General features: G+C 43.6%; 1 protein-coding gene across 1 annotated transcript in view; it reads right to left on the reverse strand.

Moving 5' to 3' along the window:
- Positions 1-10931: 10931 nt before the first annotated feature.
- The window catches only part of CDYL2 (chromodomain Y like 2), a 171288-nt gene continuing 156813 nt past the window's right edge, over positions 10932-25406 (reverse strand). The window contains exons 6-7 of the mRNA XM_081031344.1: positions 23687-23830; positions 10932-17623 (exon numbers count right to left, since the gene is read on the reverse strand). Coding sequence (XP_080887470.1) covers positions 17465-17623; positions 23687-23830 — 303 coding nt within the window. The 3' untranslated portion in view covers positions 10932-17464. The remainder of the gene's footprint in view (positions 17624-23686; positions 23831-25406) is intronic.

Consider the following 25406-nt stretch of genomic DNA (forward strand, 5'->3'; position numbering starts at 1 on the left):
AATTCAAATACTTAAAATTAAAGAAACTGGAAAATTCAATTTCACAGTTCTACTAGCCACATTTCAAATGCACCATCCCCTGTGGCTAATGACTACCATATTGGATAGCATTATATAGAACATTTGTAGCATTGCACAAAGTTGTGTAGTGTGTAAAGCATAGCCGGACACAGGAAGGACCACATCAATGTTAGCTCTTATTATTATTCACTACCATTTATTCAGGGCACACTATTTCCCAAGTGAATGCCTTACGCCATCTCGGCTAGTCTTCACCCAGACGCTACTCTCATTCCCATTTGACAGATAAGAAGACAGGTTCAGATAAGTTTAGAGGATTTGCCCAGGTTCTTAGGCAAATGGCAGGGCTGTGATTTAAACCCCAGTCTATATGACTTCAAAACATTTTTAATTGTTTAATTGCTATAAATTAGAGATGACAGGGCCTCCCAACGTGGCACTGTGAGAAGAGGACATTTTGGTTTACCACGCGCCAGCTGTGTAAGTCACTTCATTTCTCAGATCCTCAGGAGCTTCACACATGAAACAGGACAATGTCAGTCCCAGGATCATTGTACAGACTATGTGGAATCCCATGGGTGAGTAAATCAGGCAGCTCCATGCCACATGGAGCTGGCACAGGATACATGGAACACTCAGTATAAGCTCACATTATCAGCTAGCATTAAATCATTTAGCACACGCCTGGCACGCAGAGAATACTCTAAAAATGCTCCCCGTGACCTTTTCTCCATGCCCCCTCCAAATGACACACAGTGCTAACCTCCAAACTCCTTTATCTGAGTGGGACGAAGGAAAGCGTTATTTTTCCCATATGACTTTTGACTGCCTGGCAATGCCACAGTGAGGAGGGCAACATCTCCGAAGCTGTGCTCTGCAGGGTCATGCCACATGCCTGCCGCAGACCCTCCCTGGGGATGGGGGTACAGAGGTTCCCCGAGAAAGTGAAATCATTGACAATCAGCTGGGGTCAGAACTGCTAGGGAAGGGAGAGGGTATTTATAAACCTGGCGCCAGTGTCTGAGCCCTCAGGAACCTGAGAGGGGACAGTTTCCCCACCCCACAGGGAAGCCAAAGAGGAAAAACACCAACACACTCCAAGCCTGGGCAGCCGTCAGAAGTCCCCTTCTAAATTTAGAACATTCAGCCAAACCCGTTCTCCAGCTCACCTCACATCTCTCCCCTTGGCTGGACCAGGACATTTTGCTGAGAGCCAGGGACACAGATGGGAGCCCAGATCCCAACACACTTTCTCTCTGTTTTTGTTCCCATCGCTCTGAATGCCAGGAGGACCTCCAGGGCTTTCTCACACCTGAGATGGCACCATGTGGTAGGAAGGAATTGGAAATCAGAGGTGAGAGTCCAAATATTGGCACCGGCTGCTGACGCTAACCAGCCTAAGATTTTAGGCAAGAGTTCTGAGCTTCCTACAGCTCAGTGACGTCATATTTAGTGTGAGCAGAACCTTCAACAAGCAACTTTGTGGGGGTGAGACTTCATTTCATTATCTCTTTTCAAGGGCAGAACAAGACTTGCCAGGGATCTCCCAATCTATGAGCCTCAGTTTCCCTACCTTTCACAGGGGGAAATCGCATCTCAGAAAAATTCTGAGAGGATCAGTCCAATGGCCAAGTTACCAGACACAGTGGCACATGGCAGGCCTCCAACCCATGTGGTTTAACCAAGATGGGAAGTGGAACCTGCTGGTTCCTTTTCTGAGTCTCTCCTTCTTTTTCTTTTTACTAAGTTCAACCCATTTATTTAAATATTACTTGTGTGTTCTAGGATCTATTTTTAGTCTAGGGATAAAAAGAGGGTCATTGTAATCAAAAGGTGTTTCTCTATCCTTGACTCCATCTACCATAGAGTAGAATCTAGCCCATCTTTAAACACATCCTGCTACCTCCATTAATAATTGTAATAATAATAATAATAATAATAACAACAGCCAAAAAAATAAATTAAAAAACAATAACAATAGCCACTGATCACTTACTATGTACAGGCATTGGGTTAAAGCCTTTACATGATCTATATAATTTAAATCAATTATATATACATATATATATATATATATACATATGTATATATATATATATATATACCAAGTTTCATTTGACACAATAAAAAATATAAAACAATAATACCAATACCAGTGTGCTTATCTCTAATTTAATCCTCCCATCACTCACCTGCCTAGTCGAGGCCACAGGGGGCATTGTGCGTGAACTTGAGAACATGCCCCCTTGGATACTCCGTGGAGCCTGCCACACACCAGGGGTGCCCAAAAAAATGTGTACAAGTGGACACGTTGATCCATGTTGCTCAAGCAGTAGTTAGTTCGCCGTAATCAGAAGTGTCTGGACACTGGTGGTAACCACTTTGAACACCTGTTGCAATTGCAGAAGTCAAACGTGATTGTATTCATCTTTTGTTATCGGTATATATTGAATATTACAATTTTAATACAGTTTTCCTTTCTTATGATGTGTATCCATTTTTGGGCACCCTGTGTATTTCCCCTTGGCCAGCCCTAGCTTCATCTCTCTATGGGAGGGTCACTTTTATGCCGAAAGGCCCATCGCCCTGCACTATGCCCTCTAGCGTGACATCATTCTGTGCTCCAATAACCACCCCAACTGGGAAAGTACCTTTCCCCTTTGTGCTACATCCTGTTTCCCTGGTTACAAACCACTGCAGCCATGGGCTCGCAATGCCTCACCAAGTTCTGATGTGTAACAGCCCTCTGATTTTGTGTGGAGGCTTTATTGCAGCGGCCTCGCCCTGAGGAGTTGAGCAGGCATGTGTGTTCCTCACACACTGACCCTCGTTCCTGGACCAAGCTTCTTGGGCTGGATTGAATCTTCCCTCAGAATGTTTCTTGCCCACAGGCCCCAAGCAAACAACCCATGAGGCCAGCCCATCATCCTCTAGACTTGCCTGGACATTTCTGACTCCGAGGTGAACCCAACAGTTTGCACTGCCCAGCTGGGATGTCTACTTAGAAGATCGAGCTGCAGACCAACCAGGCAGAGACTCCAATCTTTGGGTTTTCTTCTTAGCACTAGGTGGCTTTTGTAATGACTCACCCACAGCCTCCCTCTGTGACTGAGAAACCGTGTGCATTGCTGCGGTGACTGGTTAGCATTAGCAGTGGGCCTCTCTGCTCAGGATGATTGTCAGATAAGTGCTCGGTGACTTAGACTAAATCTCCTTCCCACGTCACGCACTCATCAGACAGGTAAAGGATTCATATGAGGTCAGGCTCATGATTTCACCTCTTCAACTCCATGTCCCAACCCCATGGACTAATTAGAAAAAAGATGAGGTTGTGAGTCATCCACCAGGAATGTCAAAGCAAGATGTGCTGGAGCTCTGCACATATTAGGAATGAAGTGTTCCTCGGTGTGGACCGACCATCGCAGACTGTGAAAACAGCCTGGCCTCTGAGATGGGCCGGCACAGCAGTGCCAAGATGGCAACTGGCTGATGAAATGTTCTTGCAGGAAACAACCCAGGCCTCTTGGCACCAAGCCTGCGAGTCAGCAGCCCTGGCTACTGCTTGTTACTCACCATGAAATTGCACGTGTTTGGAAATTTGGTGACATCTGGAGTTTCAATCTTAATAAGGCTGCTTTTGGCATTTCCCTTCCTGGCATGGAACTGTTTCTGGGTATTTTTTCAAACTTGTTGTACATAGGGAATTCCATGGAAAAGCCCCTAAACTGAATCCTGCTAAAGACACAGCTTGAAATTCCACGACTTGCACATATGTCTGATGGTTTGATGTGTATCCACACCAAGAAACACCCACCAGAGACCATGAAGGTATGATGCTAAGCTGGAATTAGGCTGAACAGTCTCCCTCAGCCTCCCGCCTTCAGACCCAGCTCTGTCATTCACCAGGTGTGAACTTGGCAAGTCACCTCTCCGGGTTTCTCTTACGTCATCTTTAAAAAATGGGGGAAATAATATAAAGAGTAAAGCACTTAGAAATCAATGAAACAATTACATATTTCTAAAATATAAGGACATTTTAAAGCATAACCACAGTATCATTATCCAACCAAAAAATTACGAACAATTCCTAATATTACACACACACACACACACACACACACACACACACACACTGCTGATTTTTCCACACCCAGGATCAAAGCAGATCTAATATTTGTTTAGAAAAGAGAAATAGCTGAAAACAAAATAACAAACAAAAAAAACCCACCTTTTTCCTGATAAAACAGCCATTACTTCCTTCCTCCTACAAAGAAGAGTTAGTTTTATTGACTTCAAATTAGTTGAGTATACCTACTGTTTGCAGGCACTATAAAAAATAAAGGGACAAATAAGGTATATTTTCCTGCCCTCAAGGAGCAAACTGATGTGTTCGTTCACTCATGTGTTCATCATTTTATTTGTTTATTCACTCAATGAACATCATCTTAGCCTTTTCTCTGTGTGAGGAACAAAATCTCTGGAGATTCAAAATTGGTTTTTGCCCTCAAATAAACTCACAGTGTAAAAGCAACATTTGAGTTGCAATATCATTTAATATAATTTTCAACTGCTCTAACAATATCAATTCTGACAGTTTGAGTACAGTATCCAGAAATCAGAATGTGGGTAGCATGGTGCCACTGAAAGAACAGAAGCCTGGAATCTAAACTCAAATGATTAAGTGAATGTCACCAGTAAGGGGACAAATGAACATGATGTGTTTCCAGATACAATGTACTGGGAAAAACATAACATTGCTTCTGTGATTTTCCGGCCAAAAATGTATAGCCTGAATTTAATAATGGGGAAAAATGAGACCAACCCAAATCGAGGGGGATTCTACAAAATATAACTCGCCTGTTATAGTCTCTTCAAATTGTCAAGATCAAGAAAATCTGAGGAAGGGGAAGGAATTGTTCCAAATTAAAAGAGAATAAGGAGAACTAAATGGGTTACATATTCTTGATTGGATTCTGGGCCAGGAAAAGGGTATTCATGGGACAATCAGTAAAATCTAAACAATCAGATCATAATATTGTTATTAATGTTAATTTCCTGACTTTTATAATTGTACCATGCTTACAAGATGTTATCATTTGGGGGAGTTGTGTAAAGGGTATGTAGGATTTGGGGGGTACTATTTTTGCAACTTTTTTGTAAGTCTGTAATTATTTCAGGACAAAAAGACAAACAGACAAATAAGTAAGTTGGAATCCCTGCTCACTGCTTACCCCTGTGTGTCTTTGGACAAGTCACTTCACCTCTCTGAGCCCCAGTTTTCTCTCCTATCAAATGGAGGCATTAGAAGAGATTGGGCACAACCATAACTTATAAGTAAGAAACCTGAAAAAATGTGTATACTATATCAGAAACCTAGACGGGCTATGGGAAGCCAAGAGGAGCTGTGTCATCGCAATACGTCACATGGTGACAGACGCAGAATTTGAACTCAGCTCTATTTGATTCAAAATGCCATGCTCTTCCACCGACTGCAGGGCTGTTGCTATGTTGAAAACATGATGAACAATGCAAGACTCTGGGACGAGGACAGAAAGGCTCTCTCTCAGTCAAACAGGAAATGCGGCCAAGAGCAGATGCAATCTTAAAGACACAACCGCAAGACTTCTAAAAAAAATTGTCAACCACAGATCTATTCCACCAGGAATTGGCCGGCAATGTCTAAATTTTCTCTTTGTTAGGAACTGCTTGTTACCATCCAAATGGCTGTGAGCAGCTCACATGCCTCTCTTTGAAAGTGAAAGTGTAAACAAGTGTGGCTGTACAGGTGGCACCCTGGGACACTGAATGTGCCATGAAGCTAGACCCCATCAGGTCCCCTGTCACCTCGAGACAGCTCATTTGCCATCTGGCCTGGCCGAGCCCAAGGCTCTATGTTCAACAATAGCTGGAAAATCACAAGGACCAGCCTTCCCCACCCTCATCCAACAGGCCTGTCCCCAAGTGTCCTATTAGTGTGTACGTGAGAGCGTGTTCCTCTGCACACAGTGGCTAAACCCGTGGACCCCAACCATCCTACAGCCACAAATCATTTTTAAGGCCCTTAATCCATGAGGTTATTAAGTTACACCCCACAAATCACCATCTGGCTGGAGGGAAAGGGCGGGGTGCTCACGTAGGTGGGGTCTCCTGGCAATTCTCAGATTACACCAACCTGGATGTCAGTCTCTGATGATCTGCTGGCAGAGACCCTCTCTACCTCCCAGTTCACTCCCTACCCGCCTCCCCCACACCCGAGCCAGGTTTCAACTGTTTTTAAGGGAAAGGGGAGGCGGTGGATATCGAAAATCAACATTTATGGGACACCTACCACATGCCAGCTCCTCTTCTGGGCATTTTCTGAGTTTAGCTCACATTTGCCTCATAGTAGTAGGAGTTAGTGTGCCCATTGTACAGATTAGGAAGTCAAGATCAAGTTATTTATTGAAGCCAAATCAGAGATTTAAATGCAAGGTTGTCTGACTTTTCACGTCATGCTTTTTCCACTGACACCTAAGAATCTCTAACATTCTGGCCTTTGATCTCTCCGGTTGCTTCTCTCAGCAAAACATCCCCACGTTTCTTACAAACTGACAGTCCTGGAGGAAGAATTATCATTGGCCCATGCACACACTGGCATGTCCCACCAGCCTGGTGCCCTGGACAGTCCCCTCTCCATCTTTGGGCAAGGTGGCAGCTGCCCTATAAAAGTGCACAGATTCCCCGTCCCACCTCCATCCTGAAGTTCCCATGGCGGCTCTTGTCCCTGTTGTCCATTCTGTCACTGGGTACTGTCTCTTGGCCAGCCGCTCCAGATTGGTGTCCTGATCAGACTTGTCTGCTCCTGGGTGCTGACTTCTCGACTTGGCTGAGTGCCCAAAGAGCTCTCCTTCTTGCCCCAGCTCAGGAAGGCTCCCGGTCCCTCCCTGGTCCAATGCCATGGCATCTGCACCTTCAGGAAAGGGTTTGGAGGATGGAGAAGTACAGAGCTGACTAGAAATCTCAGAATCCAAGAGCTTCTGATGGGGCTGCTTTATGGAATCCCCGTGAGAAAGTGCACCAGGTTTCACACATGCTCACACTTAATCCTCCCAGTAACTCGGAGACAGGCAGCGTGATCCCCACCGGCAGACAGAACACGGAGGCCAGCAAGGAGCCGAATGTGCCAGGGTGTCTGTCACAGCCAGGGAGCTTCTCTGGGAACAACCCTCCATGTGGCTACCAACACAGCCAGGTTCTCCTCTGAGAGACCAGAGGGACTTGATCACATCCTGCCCAACTTTCTCCTGGGCCCAGGCCTGCATGTGCTCACACCAAAACACACGCGCACTCAGTCCCCTGACTGGCGTGCCCCAGCCTCTGCCCGTGGCTTTTGCCAGGGTAAATACTAATACGGCAACCATTGCTGTGAGCAATGCTGTGCCAACAATGGTCCCAAAGATTGTGTGTGTGTGTGTGTGTGTGTGTGTGTGTGTGTGTCGTAGGTATCCATCGAATCTCATATGTTAAATAAATCTAATATACATGTAATTTCAGGCATACAGATAAAGCTCATCTCATCACGAGAGTGATGATGTGCCACTCTGTTCTAAACATTTTATATATAGATCAACTCATTGATATCAATATCTCTCGTGTATAGATTTTTCCCATATTTGTATACATCTATATATAAAACCTCACATACACATACACAAATCACATTAAATCATTAAAGACTATACGCCAACTATTCTAAAAATTACATGTAACAATGGTATTTATAATCTTTTATATAAATCTTATGTAAATAATATTGTGCATATAGATATGCAGATCTCATTGAATCATTAAATAGTGACTATGTAGCAACTATTCTAAATACTATATATTTATATAATTTCATTTATATATACATATGTAAATGTCACTGCAATTCTCATTTAATCATTAAAGGCTATATACCAACAACTATTTGAAATATTACATTATAATCTAATTTTATATTTTCATGTCATTTATCTCATATATACATACACAATCACATATATACTTATGTGTGTGTGTATGTGTGTGTGTGTATGAGTGCGTAAATCTCACTTAATCATTAAAAAAATCCCTACAAGGCAGCACAGTTGTAATCCCCAAAGACTGAGCAAGGTCAAACACCACATGCATGTGATACCAGGTCTCAGCTGAGCTCCTGGCAGCCCACTCAGACCTGTTCCCAAAAAGTCCAGAGTTGTCCTTGCCTCAATTACGAGTAATTCCAGTTTTCTAGCTGCTCAGGCCCTGAATTCCAGGATCACCCTTACTCTTCTCCCTCTGACTCCACAACCAATCCACCAGCAAATCTTGGTCTGTCGTCAAAATCCACTCAGGACTTCACACCTGTCCACCTCAAACACCCCATCCTTGAGTCAAGCCTTCAGGGAGGACAGAGGGACAATTGCAAGTCTCCTATTGGTCTCCTTGCCTTTGCTCTGCTTTTACCCACTGTCACAGAGTGAATTTCTTAAAGCACAAGTCAGTAGGCCACTCTTTTCCACATCCTCCAGGGGCTCCCATCTCACTTGGAGTGAGAGCTTGAGTCCTTATCAAGACCCACAAGGCCCTACAGCATATGTCTACGATATGAAGACACGCCAATATATTGAAATCGCCACCTGCAAGAGCCTAAATAGTGTCTAGATGTAATTTGTGTATCTAAAATTTGTTTATTAAAGGTTAGAAAGAATTTCTTTGGAGAGAACTGTGCTACCCACCATGACACACACACACCTGGAAAGTAAGTGAGGTGGCCTCTCCTATTTCAAGTCAAAGGAGAAGGGAGCTTCAGTGAGAGATTTGCATGTGCCCCCAAAAAACTTAGGGGACACAGTGAACTGGCATCTGACTCATGTCTGAGAAATTCAACAGACAAGAGACAGAGGCTGACTCTCTGTACTGCTCTAGTGAGGGGGGCGCTGCTGTTCAGCCGTTAGCGTGCACCCCTTATCTGTGCGGGCAGAGGGTGCATGAATGTTTCCCATGAGCCACATGTGGGCCAGGCATGGCAAAGAGCTGGCTTGGTGATTGTCTTGCCCTAAAGGGGCCAACAGACCTCAACTGGAGAAGGTGGCAGTGGACCACTACACTTGTAGGGGCTGAACAGGAAATAATGCACTGATGACAGAGTTCACTTGGCAATTATGAGACTGGCCACCATCAACTTAGGCTTAGGGAGGTGACCAATAAACCCACATAAGAGAGAGAGAGAGAGAGAGGGAGAGAGAGAGAAGAGAGAGGACAGACGGAGGGAGGGAGGGAGAGGGAGGGAGGGAGAACAAGAGAGGGAGGGGAAAAGAGGGAGGAGGGAGGGAGGGAGGGAGGGAGAGATCTATGAGGCCAAGAGAATGAAAACCCTCATCTGATAACAGAACCATCTGGTCTTTGTAAAATCTTTCCTGCTGCCCCCAACCCAACCACAAAAGGCAGCAAGAATGAGTGAGGCCTTCACCTTGAATGCAATTGGGAGTATTCATACTTAAAAGCAACATGGCCATTTTTTACTACTATTGAATTGTTTGTGACTTTAAGGAACTGTTACTTACCAAAACTGTCCTGCGGCCTATCTGTGTTTTTATCTAGGGTGACTATTCCATTAAACAGACTTAAAGGGATGGTGAGAGGAAAAATAAAGTTGCTTTTGGGATTAGACGCCATTAATGCTTATTCAATATACTGGTGAATCGTTTAATTGTTGATATATCCGACCAGATGAGCATTTCAGCCCACGTCACTATTTCTCAGCGTCAGGGAAGGAGCCCTTGCGGTATAATTGTCACATCACAGTTAGCCTTGACAGACAAAGGAACACGGGTTTGCCTTACAGATGTTACACTTTGAAACATCTGAAAGGCTTCGTCCAATCTACTGGAAGACCCAGACGCGGTTAGGAGCAAAGGACTTTCCAGGTGTGCCCTTGACTACTTAGGATGGACCCTGGAGAAAGGACAAAAAAGCATGCAAAAGAACAACAATGACAATGACGACACCAAGAACGACAGGAAGAAAAAGGAAAGGGAGGTCAGCAGGGGAAGAACCTGGGCTCCAGCCAAGGCCAGCGGGTGCACACGAAGGAAACGGAACAATTAATAACATCTTCTAGACTCTGAAGGTATTTGTGGTTGTGTAAGGTGTTCTTTCCGGTACTGCATTGTGGACAGTTCAAGAAACCTTTCTCACATGCCTAGACCCCCCAAGCTCCTTCACGACAGGGACTGAGTAATCTGTACCTTTCCTCAGTGCCCGAGACAGAGCAAGGGGCTCCAGACAGCTGCTGGATGGAGGGATGGGCAGACAACGACCTTGTGCAAATCCCTTTCCCAGGATTCCCCATTGCTACAAACCCCTGAAAGACTCCTGCCTCTTGCCTGCAGCCCCCACAAGTCTCTGGAAGCCAGGGGCTTTTGTCAGTGTGCCTCTCACAAGAACCATGTTGTGATGATTCAGCAAAGAGATTCAGCAGGTGAGCGGACTACATCATTCCATAGTGACAAATATCATTGTTAGCCACGGGTAGCAGCTGAGAATGGACAAGACTGAACTCTGTGAAGGTTTATCCCTAGTGAGGAGGGAATCCTGTGCAAGAAAACCTGGGCATACCAGGGAAGGGGTGAATGCTCATTTCAACTCCCTGAAAAATAATCCTGTGGTCCCCATTAGAAGGTCCTCTGGAATCAACACCGTTGACGACCTGCCTGAGTAGCTGAAGCCTCAAGCCTGGCGTGGGTGGGAGTTCCTATGCTCCCCAGGAACCCAGACACAACCTAGAAACAGCTGATGCCTCAAGCCCCGGGTGGCCCCAGAAACGTCTCTGTTCAGAAACCACAGTACCTGTTTGTCAATTTCAGGTACAGGCTGCAAAGTGGGGGAACACAGGCAAATGCAGACGAAGTTTCAACCTTTTTATTCAAAGCAGCTTTTCACAATGTATAAATACTGCGTATTAGCACACATGAAAATACAACTTCTAAGGCACCCAGAAATGTGTTCATACACGTTACAGGACCATTCACAAAGAGAGTGTACAATTTGTTCTAGACAGTCAGCATTTGATAAATCAGAAGATTATTATCCCTCAGTACTGCGCCCAGTCTCAGGAAATATTTACAACGTGGTCGAGAAAGGGTCAGCTGTACCTGTTTTATAATTCTATGAAGTACTCATACTTACAAATATTCAGAACTAGTTAAAGACTCTCCCATGATAACCTGGCAAAAGAAAACGAGTAGCCTAACTTGCAAAGGTCTCCTTGGATTTTGGCGTGTGTGCTACACCCATGATCAAACCCAAACACTCCGAGGGTAGGCTGGGTAAGTTTTTGGTAGCCTGCTTCATTATCAGAAGTTTGGTAATAAGCCTTACCACTAGAATACCACTTCTTCAGCATCTGTCATTTCTCAACCAGTGAATGGATCGATGATTTCATCATGAATGAGAATGGAGCGTCACCCAGTGTGAGAATTGAAGACAATTCTCACACTGAACAGGAACTGGAATGACCGGATCAATGCAGAACAAAAGGAAGTGGAAATTTAGCAACTGCAGGCCTGTTGCTCAGCGTAGATACACCTGAAAAACTCCCACTGGAGTTTCCTATTCAGATGGAGCAGTCTACACTGGTGAGAGAACCTGGAAGAATGACAGATCTCCACTTTTTATGATATGGACAAAGGCTAGGACTGCACAGCAAAAACACCCACCTGAAGTCACGAGTTTCCATCTGAGAAACTCATCTTTCAGAGCCTTCTCAAGGTGACAACGCATCCCTCTGGGTGGCCAGCCAGGGGCAGCATGAGGTTGGTGGAAGTGGGCAGTTTCTCTGTGCCATGAGGCATGCACACCTCTGCCTAGATGTGCCTACAATCTATGAAAGTCGTGCTTTGTTGAAATAATGCAATTCTTTGGTCCTTGGTTTTATGAAAGGCAATATTTTCACCATCCCATCTACATGGACAGCAAATGACTTCAAGCTGGGACTAATGGCACAGGGACAAATTAAATACGAGATGGAAAACTCTACACCCTCCCAACTTCCCACCCTAGTGCACTCCAGCATCAGCCCAGGTGTTGGGCCAATGAGGCACGGTCAACCCATGGAGATGCCAGAGGTGAAGCTCAAAACTAGATGTCAGTTTTTCTGATTGCCACACATACTGCAAACGTTTGAAGCAAATCTCCATCCATGGTAGGTAAGTTGACTTTATGAACATTTATTCGAGAGAAACTAAATAACTTGACTGTAGCCACACGACAGCCCTGGTCTCAAGATCATTTTTAAAGCTTTCTTCGTAAGGAGAATTGGTTGGTACCTATGGAAGTGTGACCAACTAAAAGGAATCAAAGTTAAAAAAAAAAATTAAGTCCAAATTTTAGTTGATTTTATTAGATCCCAGAAGGTGGTATGCACCACCAATGAGCTCCACGACTTATGCTCCATGAAAACAGCCCTGGGGGGACTGCCTCAGCTGAAGTGTACGCTCTGCATCTAGTTCACCTTTGCCCTGCTAAACACGGGCTGAGTATGGCTTAACACACACCGTTCATTGATAAGACACTCGGGACACATGGAAATGCTGATTATATAACTGAAAGTGACTTCAGATTGTCTACACAGTAAAACTCACATGTAAACTTTATTAACATCTCTCAAGGAATGCTGATCTCAGCCAGGCTGGATGTTTCCAAGTCATCCACAAGGAACCTGGGGTCAACTGCCAAGGTCAGGAGCAGGAAATGTCATTTGCTCAGAACAAATGATGGACCAGCAGCCCTCCCTGGGACCGTGTCTAAACCATGTGAATAGTACAAAGGTGGCTCCGGAAAACCTGTCCTTGGTCCCTTTGTATGGCCAAAGAGAATCACTAAGTTGCCTATTTGGCCCCTGCCGCCATCAACTCAACCAAACTCTTCAGATTCGCCATGACTTACAGACTGCACTGAGTCCATTAACATGGCTTATGTTGCTTGTAAGAAACAACCCTTGTAAGAAACAACCCGTATTACCCTTTTTGTTTTTTGCAACAAGCTTAAGGCTCTGTTCACAAACTCCATCAACTGCCACACAGTGAAAATTTATGGGGAGATCTTAAACTACATATGTAGTTGCAAAGGTTGGAAAATTTACTGATCCTAATGGTAAGGCTTATTCACAAATTCAATACATTTTCAAATTATACTTCAAGAAAAAAAAATTAACCTGCTCTCTAGCAATATAAGAACATTAGAGTCTAATGAAAAACAAAAAACAAAAAACATTGGCACCAAACCAGTATGCTATATTTTGAAAGAACAAGTGATATTAATGGAAAAGATTGCCTAAAACGCATATCCTAACTTAGCACAGAAATATAAAAGTTTATATTCTGAAAATATATACTGTATTAAAGTCTGTAAGCATTTCAACCAAAATTTGCAGAAATAACTAAGCAACACTTATCTACAACAAAAATATACATGCAAGACAACCCCCAAATGGTTTCCCTTAAATATCTACAAAGGCAAAGTGTAGATTTGTAAAGATTATACAAAACCATTTACAGAGAATAAAATAAAATACTTAAGAAATCTCATTTAGAGTCTTAAATACTGTGTATATTAGTGAGAGTGTCTAAACTAATATATACAACAGACCTAAGTATCTGAATTCAGAAACACCGAAGAGAAGCAATTCTGCATTTTAAATATTCACTTAGGAAGATTTGAAGATGTTTATATTTGTTTCTCTTTGTTAAAAAATTTTTTTTCCACAGAAACTAGATTGTAAAATTGCATGAACGTGACAATCTCAAATTAAAAAAAGTTTACAAAATTTTTTTAACCAACAGTTAATAATGGAAAATGCAATTCAGCATTCAGTCACGATTATTTTTAAATGTGTATATTCAGAGATACAGTCGCATTGATCAGAGTCTACTGTGATTATTTCTCCATCCTCATACTACACGTCATATGGAAAAAACATTTTCATGCTTCAGAGAGAACATTTTCTAGTTTAATCTACACCGAATAAGAACAACATTTTAAATCAATTCTCTACTACCTTTTCATAGTTATCCAATTTCATTCTTAGAGGGTAATTTGTGATGGTTTTTACCCACAGAGATTATTCCAAAGCCAGAAGGGACACGTGGGTACATGAGCTTCCAAATGGTGAGGAGCTCTGATCACCTCAGCAAAGTTGTACAAAAAGTCCTGGGGCAGTTAGCACAGATGGCTGCACTACAAGACGCTGCGTGCTAGTCACCCGGGGTTGGAGCAGACAGGGAAGGAGAGTTCTAATCCACGGCTAACAGGATGCCAAGGAGTGGACTGACTAGAAGGTTCCTTGACTAAAGAGGTACCCTCAACTTCCCACCCATAGCTATTATCCAACCCCACAGGTAATTCTGGGATGGGGCACGATTCCTCAAAGACCTGCCCAGGCTCTGGGAAGTGACAGACACAGGGTGGGGTGGGGTGGGGTGGGGTGGGGTGGGGGCAAAGCAGGGTAGGCAGTGAAGGAAGGATCCTATGCGTAGAGAGAGGGTGCTGGGATAGAAGATAACAAGTGAAAGCCTGAGCCCTATCTTAAGAAAGCTATTAGGACAAACCCTGACACACCCACAGGTCTGGCATTTTCCATCCCAGGGCAATTTGCTATGTAAATTATGTGGATTTCACCTACACATTATCAAAACAACCACTCAGAAAGTGAAAAATCCAGAGACTCAGTCTACACTGTAGTAAACAGATTTAACCAACTTTTGCCCAATTTGTGGAACATTCTTCTTGAATTGACTATATAGGAACAACCAAAACATAGACCATCTTTTAAAATACCTCCTATTATAACCAGAATTTACAAATTAACAACAGTAATTCCACCTTCGTAATGGTTTCACATTCCTACCTTATCAGCAGAGATCCTTGAAATGTTTAGAAGTTTGGATTTGTGATACGTCTAAAGAAATATTTCTGATGCTTTCAGCAGGGAACCAAGACGAACACTGATTGAAAGGAATTTCCAAACATTCTCTTCAATCTCCAACAAGAATCCTGATACTGCTTCTATGGTAAATGTATCTGCCCCAGAAGGTAAACAGAAAGCCAGGGTCTCTTTCTTTAGAGGATTTAGCAATGCTGGAGATTATCTACCACGACACACAAGAATGAGGTTTGTCTAGGGGCCTTGGAAAAGCATTCTTTGCTTTCTCAAAGGAAGAGACAAAACCCAAGTGGAAATGTGACAAATAGGCACCTGGGCAAAAGCAGGTGTTTCCCTAGAGTAATTCCCTAGAGTCTAGGTCTGCAGTTCCTGCAAGATCCCACGTGGACGAAGGAGAGGGTACACTGGACTTCAGTTCCATCTTCCTCTGGCTAGATTCCACCAAGGCTCACCATAGCCAAGATGGCACAAGTGGACGAAGGGAGGAGACAAGAAGCTCCCTCCTCCTGGACTCTCATATGAAGTCGTGGAGAAATTCAAAAGTACAGAGGCTTTCTACAGAGGAGGAAGCAAGGTGGTCTAAGGACCAAAAGTCCAGGTAATTTCCGATTCCCTGAAGGACCATGTCTCTAATCATAGAATTCAACGTGTTCTCTGAAACACAATGCTGAGAGCCATAAATTCTCTCGCTCTGTCCAGCCCATGGCATCTGGTCACCTTTAAGAGAGAAAAGGGACCAGAGAGAGACAGATAACCACAGCAATGACTCTCCTTTTCTCAGCCCACCTCCCCTCCCCCAGCTGTGCCCAACTCTCACTGCTCTCTACAAGGAAGGGACAAGAGAGGATGGCGACTAACGTAAGGAAAGAGAAGACGGGTGAGCAAAAGGCCTCTGAGGACACTCAGGGTTGTGACGGAAATGGAAAAATCCTGCACTCTAAGAATCTAACTTCTATGGGTGCTTGACCAGTAACAGGTTTAAGCCTCACACGGAGCATGGTCTTGTCATTCCTGCTCTCACCTTGATGTTAACCTTTCTCCTCGCCAACCAAAACCGAAATCGCTCCTTCCCCCTGGCCGATCCACAGACTTTGGGCTGACGGTCTGAATACAGATGGTGGGGCCCTCGTGCAGCCCAAGCGCCCTTGGGCAGGAGACTTCATCTCTGGTTATTGCTCCTTGATGTGAGCAAATAACTCGAAAAAAGATGGGTCGTCTGAGCTTCTGAATGCAGAAAGATTCAGATCTTCTACTCACTGACAGCTCAACAGAGTGGGAATGCTTCCCACCTCCTTGGAAAGCCAAACCAGACGTCGCTGCCTACATGGAATGGATGAACTCTGAAATCCAAGTTCAGTTGCCCCAAAGAAAAAGTCTTACTCTAGACAGTGTGCGATCCTCAGGTGGGGCCTAGTCCCCACCTCTTTCTGATGTCACAGAACTAGGGACTGGGTGTCTCAGTACCATTCAGGCTGAAGGCCCCTTTATCTCCTTAAAGGCAGCAGAGTACAGAGAAAGCTCCTCTGCGATTTCTCCTAAGAACAAGTATTCAATGATTACAGCTGAGAACTATTTTATTCACAGAAGATCTGGTACAGAGCTATTCTTTTTATCCACAGAAATCCTTCCATTTTTAATCTCTGAATTTTATTTCTACATGGTTCATTGCTAGAATGCACCAAACAGCATGAACCTTGTACGGAATTTGGTCCAGGGCAGTAAGAAAATAATGTCTGTGTGAATGACAGATATCATAATATAAAAACAAACATAAATAAATTAAATAAGTCTGATTAAAGAAAAAACCATTTTCCTAGTTCATGTTTTTGCAAAACTAGCTTTACATATAATACACATAAATTATCAGAATTTCCACTTACATTGTTTTAAAAATATATATTTAACAAAACATTCCTAAATGTACAATATCTAGGTTTGTAAATCACTCAGCTGGGTGAGCCCTAAAAGTCACACAGGTATGCATCAGAGAGGAGACTGAGGCTGGCTCTACACAATGGTTTTTGCTCATTGGTCTGTAAATTCCCGAAGATGGATTGTCCCCGTCACCAGATCTACACTTCACCAAAGAGAACGTGAGCCAAATCTCTAAATCAGAGGCACTGTGTAGACACAGTCTGAGTCGGAAGAATGGGGGACACTGATCTTCCCCATCCTGGACCAAGATGGTGCATTTCAGCAAGTGGGGACAGGACAGCCCTGATGGAGTCCTGGGAAGATATAGCCCTCAATAGCTCTCTAGCTGGTTAGGGTTGGGGCATGGGAAAGGCCAAGTATGCTGCGTTTCCCATCTGTTACACAAAATCAAACCAATGAGGAGCAACCAAAGGACATGAGGAAATGGACACAACCCTAGGTATAGAGACACCTTGACAAACCCCTTGGCAGGGCATACACTGGACTCCAATTTCTGAAACACAGGGCAAAACTGGAAGTCAGGTGCCCTTGATTCATTGAGGCAAATGAGCCAGGGCAACTTCAGACTTCGTAAATTTTGTCCTGCAGGTAGCTGAACAGGGAATCCAGGCCTTTGGAGGAACTCCACAGTTGCTTGAGCATGAGGCATTCTTTCTCATTCACATCTTCAAGCACCGATTTCAGGAAGCTCCGAACGAGGCATTTCGACTCCTCCAACACCTGAAGGGAAATGCACAAGCCTTGTTAGCCGGGCACCGGGGACTCTGCTCCAGAACGTACTTGGCCTGTGAGGCACCAGTTAACCTTCCATGTCCAAAGCCAGAGGAGGCTGTCTCCCAGGCCCATGTTCCCAGCAATGCTGGGGATGGATTCCAGGCGTTGAGCCCAAAGTCCCTGGATGACTGAGTGGAGCCCCAGTCACCCCCAACTGCAAGACCTTTGTCTTTTACCCAAGGGTGACATAAACTCAGTATCATTTTCTATGAGCGTCATGAAAAAGTTTGGGAAACACTGTTTGCAGCTCCCTGAGCTTCCTTTTCATTATCTGTGAAACAGGAAAAATGATACCTAACTCAAGCATGGTTGGGATCACAAAGTAATGAAATGAAATGAACTAATGGTTGTCTAAGTATCCGCATAACCCACCCCCACAGCAATGCCCCTCGCTCAGGCTTAGTAGTAAGAGAAGCAGTACTACTAGCGGCAATCATTGTAATAATGAGTAACCATAAACACAATACTTGTAGTAATGAGTAATAATAGTGAGAATAATACTACTGCTATAGCTTTGTAGCGGTAACAACAGTAATAATGTTAGGAATACAGTAGTGGTAATGGTAATGATAGTAATAAGACTATAGTGTAGCAGTGATTGTAGCCGTAGTATTCGGAATGCCATGGTAATAATAGTACTAATCATAGGAATGAATAATAACCATCAGAGTGATCATAGTACTAACAATGGCACTACAATCATGGGTAATTAATAGGGTCTACGAGAAGTACTTTTCCTGCATTCTTTCATTTCTTGTTCACGAGACCTCCACAAAGAGGTAATCTCCACAGGACAGCGAAAGTGCCCATGCTCAATAAGTAAAACTGCCCAGAGTTGCCTGACGGATGTGGCCTGCCAACGTCTCGATGATTCTGACTGGCCGCACTCTGCCTTCCGCTGGCAGAGGCTCTGCCGGGAAGGGCGGCATCCAAGCACCCTTCTACGGGCCGCCACCATCCTCTGCTGGCATCAAGACTTCAGTTCACACTCTCCCAAAGCACCTTCAAACAGGAAAACAAAAACAAGACAACAGCTCCCTTGCTCAAGCGGACAGGAGAGGGGCTGTGATCGCCTTCTTCAGCTTGGGCTGGAGCCTAACAGGTGGTGAGAACAGGCTGGCAGACCGAGAACTCCTCCAAAGAACACCATCTCCGAGAGGTTGTGTGGTAGACTACGTTCTCGGGCAAATCAACCCAAAGCTCCTGAATTCGTAACTGTGGGCAGGAGAGATTTCCTCGCAGTATTTCTTCAACAGCTGGTCTCACCTGAGTATTTCCAGGGCCCAAAGACTGGACTCCTCAGTGGAGCGTTGAGGCCTTTCTCCTACCTTCCTTTTCAGTCTCATTGTCCCTTGAATAGCCTGTGCACCTGCTCACACCACCATGAGTTGCTGCCTAAGGTCCACATGGGTTTTCAGACTCATGTGCCCTCACTCATGATGTCTCCTCTTCTTAGAATTTCTACCTGCCCCTCCAAATTGAAACAGAAGTAAAACTGTCACTATTAGCAGATTACATGATATTTTATAACACACACACACACACACACACACACACACGGTGCCAAAAAAATGTATAAACATTTTGAAAAAGGAAAAAACTGTATTAAAATTGTAATATTCAATATATACTGATAACAAAAGATGAATACAAGTCATGTGTATACATTTTTGACACCCCCGAGATAGATAGATATCCCTAAAGGCTCTCTCACACTCACACACACACACACGCACAATTAGAAGTAATAAATGAATTCAGCAAAGTTGCAGTATACAATTTTAATATTCATAAATGTGATGCATTTCTATACATTAAAACAAGCTAACAGAAAGAAAAAGTACGAAAAAAAACATTTATAATTGCACCAAAAAAATAAAATACCTTGAAATAAATTTTCCAAGGAGGTGAAAGACCTATACTCTGAAAACTGTAAGACACTGATGAAATGAATTGAAGATGACACAAATAAATGGAAGAACATGCCATGCTCTTGGACTGGAAAGATTAATATCATTAAAATGACCATGTTACACAAAGCAATCTACAGATTTAATGCAATCCCTATCAAAATACCAATAACATTTTTCACAGAACTAGAACAAATAATCCTATAATTTATATGGCACCACAAAAGACCCCGAATTGCCAAAGCAATCTTGAGAAAGAAGAACAAAGTTGGAGGGATCATGCTCTCTGCTTTCAAACTATATTACAAAGCTTTTGTAATGAAAACAGTAAGGTACTGGCACAAAAACAGACACATAGATCAACAGAACAGAATAGACAGCTCAGAAATAAACTCATGCCTGTATGATAGATCTACAACAAGAAAGGCCAGAATATACAATGGGGAAATGACAGTCTCTTCAATAAAAGGTGTTGGGAAAACTCGATACATACGAAAAAATGAATCTGGACCATTTTCTTATACCATATACAAAAATAAACTCAAAAATTGATTAAAGACTTAAAGACAAGACCTGAAACCATAAAACTCCTAGAAGAAAACATAGGTAGTAAACTCTTTGACATCAGTCTTAGAGATATTTTTTGGGGATATGTCTCCCCAAGTAAGGGCAACAAAAGCAAAAATAAACAAATGGGACTACATCAAACTAAAACAATGTTTGTACAGCAAAGGCAACCATCAACAAAGTAAAAAGACAACCTACTGTTTGGGAGGAGGTATTTGCCAATAATATGTCTGATAAGGGGTTCATGTCTAAAATACACAAGGAACTCACACAGCTTAACATAAAAAAAAAGCAATTAAAAAATAGGCAGAGAACCTGAACAGACATTTCTCCAAAGACTTACAGATGGCCAACAGACATATGAAAAGATGCTCAACGTCACTAATCAAAATCACAATGAGATATCACTTCACACCTGTCAAAATGGCTATAACCAAAAAGTCAACAAATAAGAAGTGTTGGAGAGCATGTGGAGAAATGGGAACCCTCATACACTGTTGGTGGGAATGATGATACAGCCACTATGGAAAACAGTATGGAAGTTCCTCAAAAAATTAAATATAGAACTATCATACGACCCAGCAATTCCACTTCTGGGCATTTATCTGAAGAAAAAGAAAACACTATTTCAAAAAGATACATGCAATCCTGTGCTCACTGCAGCATTATTTACAATAGCCAAGACATGAAAGCAACCTAGGAGTCCACTGATAAATGAATAGATAAAGCAGGTAGTACATACATACAGTGGAATATTACTCGGTCATACAATAAAATGAAATCTTGCCATTTGTGACTACATGAATGGACCCACAGGGTATTATGCTAACTGAAATAAGTCAGACAGAGAAAGACAAATACTGTATGATTTCACTTATATATAACATCTTAAAAAAAAACTGAAAACATAGGTACTAAACTTATGGACCTTGGTTTCAAGAGCATTTTATGAATTTGACTCCAAAGGCAATGGAAGTAAAAGCTAAAATAAACAAATGGGACTACATGAAACTTAAAAGCTTCTGCACAGCAAAAGAAACCATCGGCAAAATAAAGAGGCAACCAACTGAATGGGAGAAGATTTTTGCAAACAGCGCCTCCGGTCTACCGCCATACCACCCTGAATGCGCCCGATCTCGTCTGATCTCGGAAGCTAAGCAGGGTCGGGCCTGTTTAGTACTTGGATGGGAAACAGCGACTCCGATAAGGGGCTAATATCCAAAATATACAAGGAACTCATGAAACTCAACAACAAAAAAACAAACAACCCAATTGAAAAATGGGCAGAGGACCTGAAGAGACATTTCTCCAAAGAGGACATACAAGTGGCAAATAGACATATGAAAAAATGCTCAACATCACTAATCATCAGAGAAATGCAAATAAAAACCACAATGAGATATCACCTCACCCCAGTTAGAATGGCTGTCATCAACAAGACAAATAGCAACAAGTGTTGGAGAGGCTGTGGAGAAAAAGGAACCCTCATACACTGTTGGTGGGAATGCAGACTGGTGCAGCCATTATGGAAGGCAGTGTGGAGGTTCCTCAAAACATTACGAACAGAATTACCATATGACCCAGCAATCCCTCTCCTGGGTATCTACCCAAAGAATTTGAAATTATTTATACATAAAGACACGTGTGCTCCAATGTTCATTGCAGCTTTGTTTACGGTGGCCAAGACATGGAAACAACCAAAATGTCCTGTGATAGATGAATGGATAAAGAAGTTGTGGTATATATACACAATGGAATACTATTCGGCGTTAAGGAAATAAGACATAAGAACGTTTGTGACAACATGGATGGATCTTGAGAGCATAATGCTAAGTGAAATAAGTCAGACAGAAAAAGCAGAGAACCCTATGATTTCACTGATATGTGGTATATAAACCAAAAACAACAAAAGAACAAGACAAACAAATGAGAAAGAAAAACTCATAGACACAGACAATAGTTTAGTGGTTACCAGAGGGTAAGGAGGGTGGGGTTAGGAGTTGAGGGTAAGGGGGATCAAATATATGGTGATGGAGGGAGAACTGACTCTGGGTGGTGAACACACAATGGGATTTATAGATGATGTAATACAGAATTGTACACCTGAAATCTATGTAATTTTACTAACAAATGTCACCCCAATAAATTTAAAAAGATAAATTAATTAAAAAAAAACAGAAACAGACCCATGAATACAGAGAAAAAACTGACAGTTGCCAGAGGGGTGAGGGGTAGGGAACGGGTGAAAAGGTAAGGGGAAATAAAAGATACAAACTTCCAGTTATAAAATAAGTAAGTCATGGAGATGTGATGTATAGCACAGGAATATAGTCAATAACATCATCATAACTTTGCACGGTGACATATAATTATTAGACATTGTGGTGACTGCATCGTAAGGTATATAAATGTGGAGCCACTATGTTGTACACCCGAAACTAATATAATAGTGTACGTCAACTATACTTTAAATATTTAAAAAATTTCACCCTGCCTCTCTGTGCAGCTGATCCTAGCCAAGTTAGTCATCCCTGTTTGCCCAGGACCATGGGGTTTCCTGGGACGAGGGATTCTCAGTGCTAAAACCAGGAGAGTCCCAGGCAAAGTGGGATGAGTTGTTCGCCAGTCATCAGGAAGATTAAAGGAGAATCCAAATAAAGAGACGCGCAAAGTGCTTGGCCCATAATAAGTGTTTATCAACAATGTAAGACCCTTACCACCCCGTCATCGTCACGGGTACTGTTGGGCTTCCAGGGAGCAGAGCTCACATACAGTAGGTGCCCAACAAAGGCTAATGAGGCAAATCAGGAGAGGCATGACAGCTGGGTGTTCAGGGTAGATGGGGAGGAGGGAGGGAGGGTCATGAGTCTGGCCCCATAAATCCAGCACAGAAAAAGTCCCAGCCTTATTCTCCCAAAGCACCTTTCTCATTTCCTGAGTGGGCCTTGGGGTTCCGGGAGCGGCCTTTTCTCCACCTCTCCACAGGATATTTCCATACGGTCCTCACAGTGACTTTTATGCGATAAAATCGACACTTAATTAAATATCGGCGGCTCTATGGAGGTGATATTTACTTATCTATTTTTCAATGTGTCTTCAGAGTCAAACGGTGATGTTTAAATGTGCCAAGTGCTCGGTGGGCAGGAGGAACGAAATATAATGATAGTGTGGATGGCTTTTTCTTGTCTCTTGACTGGTTTAATACACTTTGTTCTATTGCTTTTGCTTCTCGTTTCTTTGAAAACTATAGATGTTGTGTGTCGCGGGGTGGGGGTGGGAGATAGGACTTTCTTTTAAAGCAGTACACTCTACCCCAGAGTATAAATCTCTTCTGTGAGGGTTTTCAAACTGGAATATCTAATAATGCTGACCATCTCCCTCTGGATTGAAGTTCTCAACACCGAGATGAGGCATCTGTTAAATTACACAGGGCCTTGCATGTACTCCTTTGGCAAGTCAATTCGTCCCTTTCAGCCCGATTGCCCTCGTGGGTCTATTGCAACAAGAAGCACACAAAGACACAGGAACTCACCACTGCACTGCAGGACGCCATCTCCTTAACCCGCAACATGACCTCCTGGCTGAACGTGGTTGGCCAGAAGACCTGGGACACAAGTCCTCTGCTGCATGCCTCCTGGGCAGTGAGCTTCCGCCCACAGAAGAGCATCTCATTGGCCTGAAAAAGCAAAGGCAGGGGTCGGCTGAGAGCCCGGAGCGCCTCCTGTGTCTGTCAGTGAGGCCTGGGCTTGCAGTGTGCAAGTGTCTCAGATCTTGAAGGCAGGATTCTTAACAGGGGGTCCAATGAGCTTTGGGAACTGCAAGCAAATATTTGTGTCTATGTGCATCTTTCTGAGCAGAGAGTCCACAGCTTTCATTAAATTCCCCAAAGAAGCCATGTACCTACTGTAGCTTCGTCGGCCCAATACCCCTCCCCATGTCCAGCAGCAGACGCACAGGGCGGGCACGCACCTCGGACTGGTATATCTCTGCACTGAATCCCTGGCCATGACGACTGGCCTGGGGATGAACAGATGTCTACCCTACATCACAAAGCTCTCTATGAGGTTTCCAAAACAGAGATGATGGGGAAACTCTTTCTCCCTCTCTGGTCGCAGGCTAATGTTAATGAGCCCAGGGCCACCCACTACTGTGTCCCCGCTCTGTGGAGAGGCAGGTCCACAATGAAAGGAGAAATGGAGAACAAGAGTACTGATGGTATTTGAATTCCTGGACCTGTTAGCCCCTAAGAAACTTTCCCCTTCTGGACTTGCCAGCTATGGCAATCATTATTTCTTCTCCCCCCCTACCCCTCTTAAGCCAATGAAAATGTTTCCATCACTGGCAGCCAAAAAGATCGTGAGTAATACCATAATGCCAACACAGGGAAATATCTCTCCTGATGGCCCAGGGCTATGCACAGACACTGCCCCGTCTGGAAGGGTGGAAAGCTCCCCTGGGCCTTCTGAGGGCTCCTCTGCACCCTACTCCCCCCAAAATTTCCTTTTGCTTTGAAGTTCACAGCTGTCACACATGTTAGGGCGGAGCTGCATGGAGAAGGTCCTGGGCACAGATAGCACAGTGTGTCAATGCTGAAACTTAACCAACAGGTGACTCTCATACTGATAATTAGGGCGTAATGGCCACAACCATGAGACAGGGTCCTTATCTCCTTCAAGATGAACCCCGCCTCCTTCACAGGGCAGACAACCCCTTCCCTAACCTGCCATCCACCTGCCTCCCCTCCTCTTCTATCCTACCCCATATGCTTAGCCACTCTTGGATCAATGTTGAAATGCCAAGCTTTCTCTCTCATCCTCTGCATTCATGCAGTGTTTTCCATTTTGTTCTGGTGAACACTGATGGGTCATGATGACCGAAAGGACACACAATCTTTCATACCCGAGTGGAAAAACTGATCATAGTATGCCCTTGGTGAGAGGTTGGAAGACAAACATATGTCATTATACTTATTTAGAAACACCTCTGTCTCAGGAAGGAGAAGTGAAAGGGACTCAGGGGAAGGAGCCAAACAAGACTCAGTCAGCAATAAGAACATGTCTCAATCAGCAACATTCCTGGAGTTTCAGAAATAATTAGACAGGAAGGAAGGAAGGAAGGAAGGAAGGAAGAAAGGAAGGAAGGAAGGAAGGAAGGAGGGAGGGAGGGAGGGAGGGAGGGAGGGAGGGAGGAAGGAAGGAAAGAAGGAAGGAAGGAAGGAAGGAAGGAAGGAAGGAAGGAAGGAAGGAAGGAAA

Source organism: Rhinolophus hipposideros (genome assembly GCF_964194185.1).
Source record: "Rhinolophus hipposideros genome assembly, chromosome: 21".
In the NCBI taxonomy this organism is placed as follows: Eukaryota; Metazoa; Chordata; class Mammalia; order Chiroptera; family Rhinolophidae; genus Rhinolophus; species Rhinolophus hipposideros.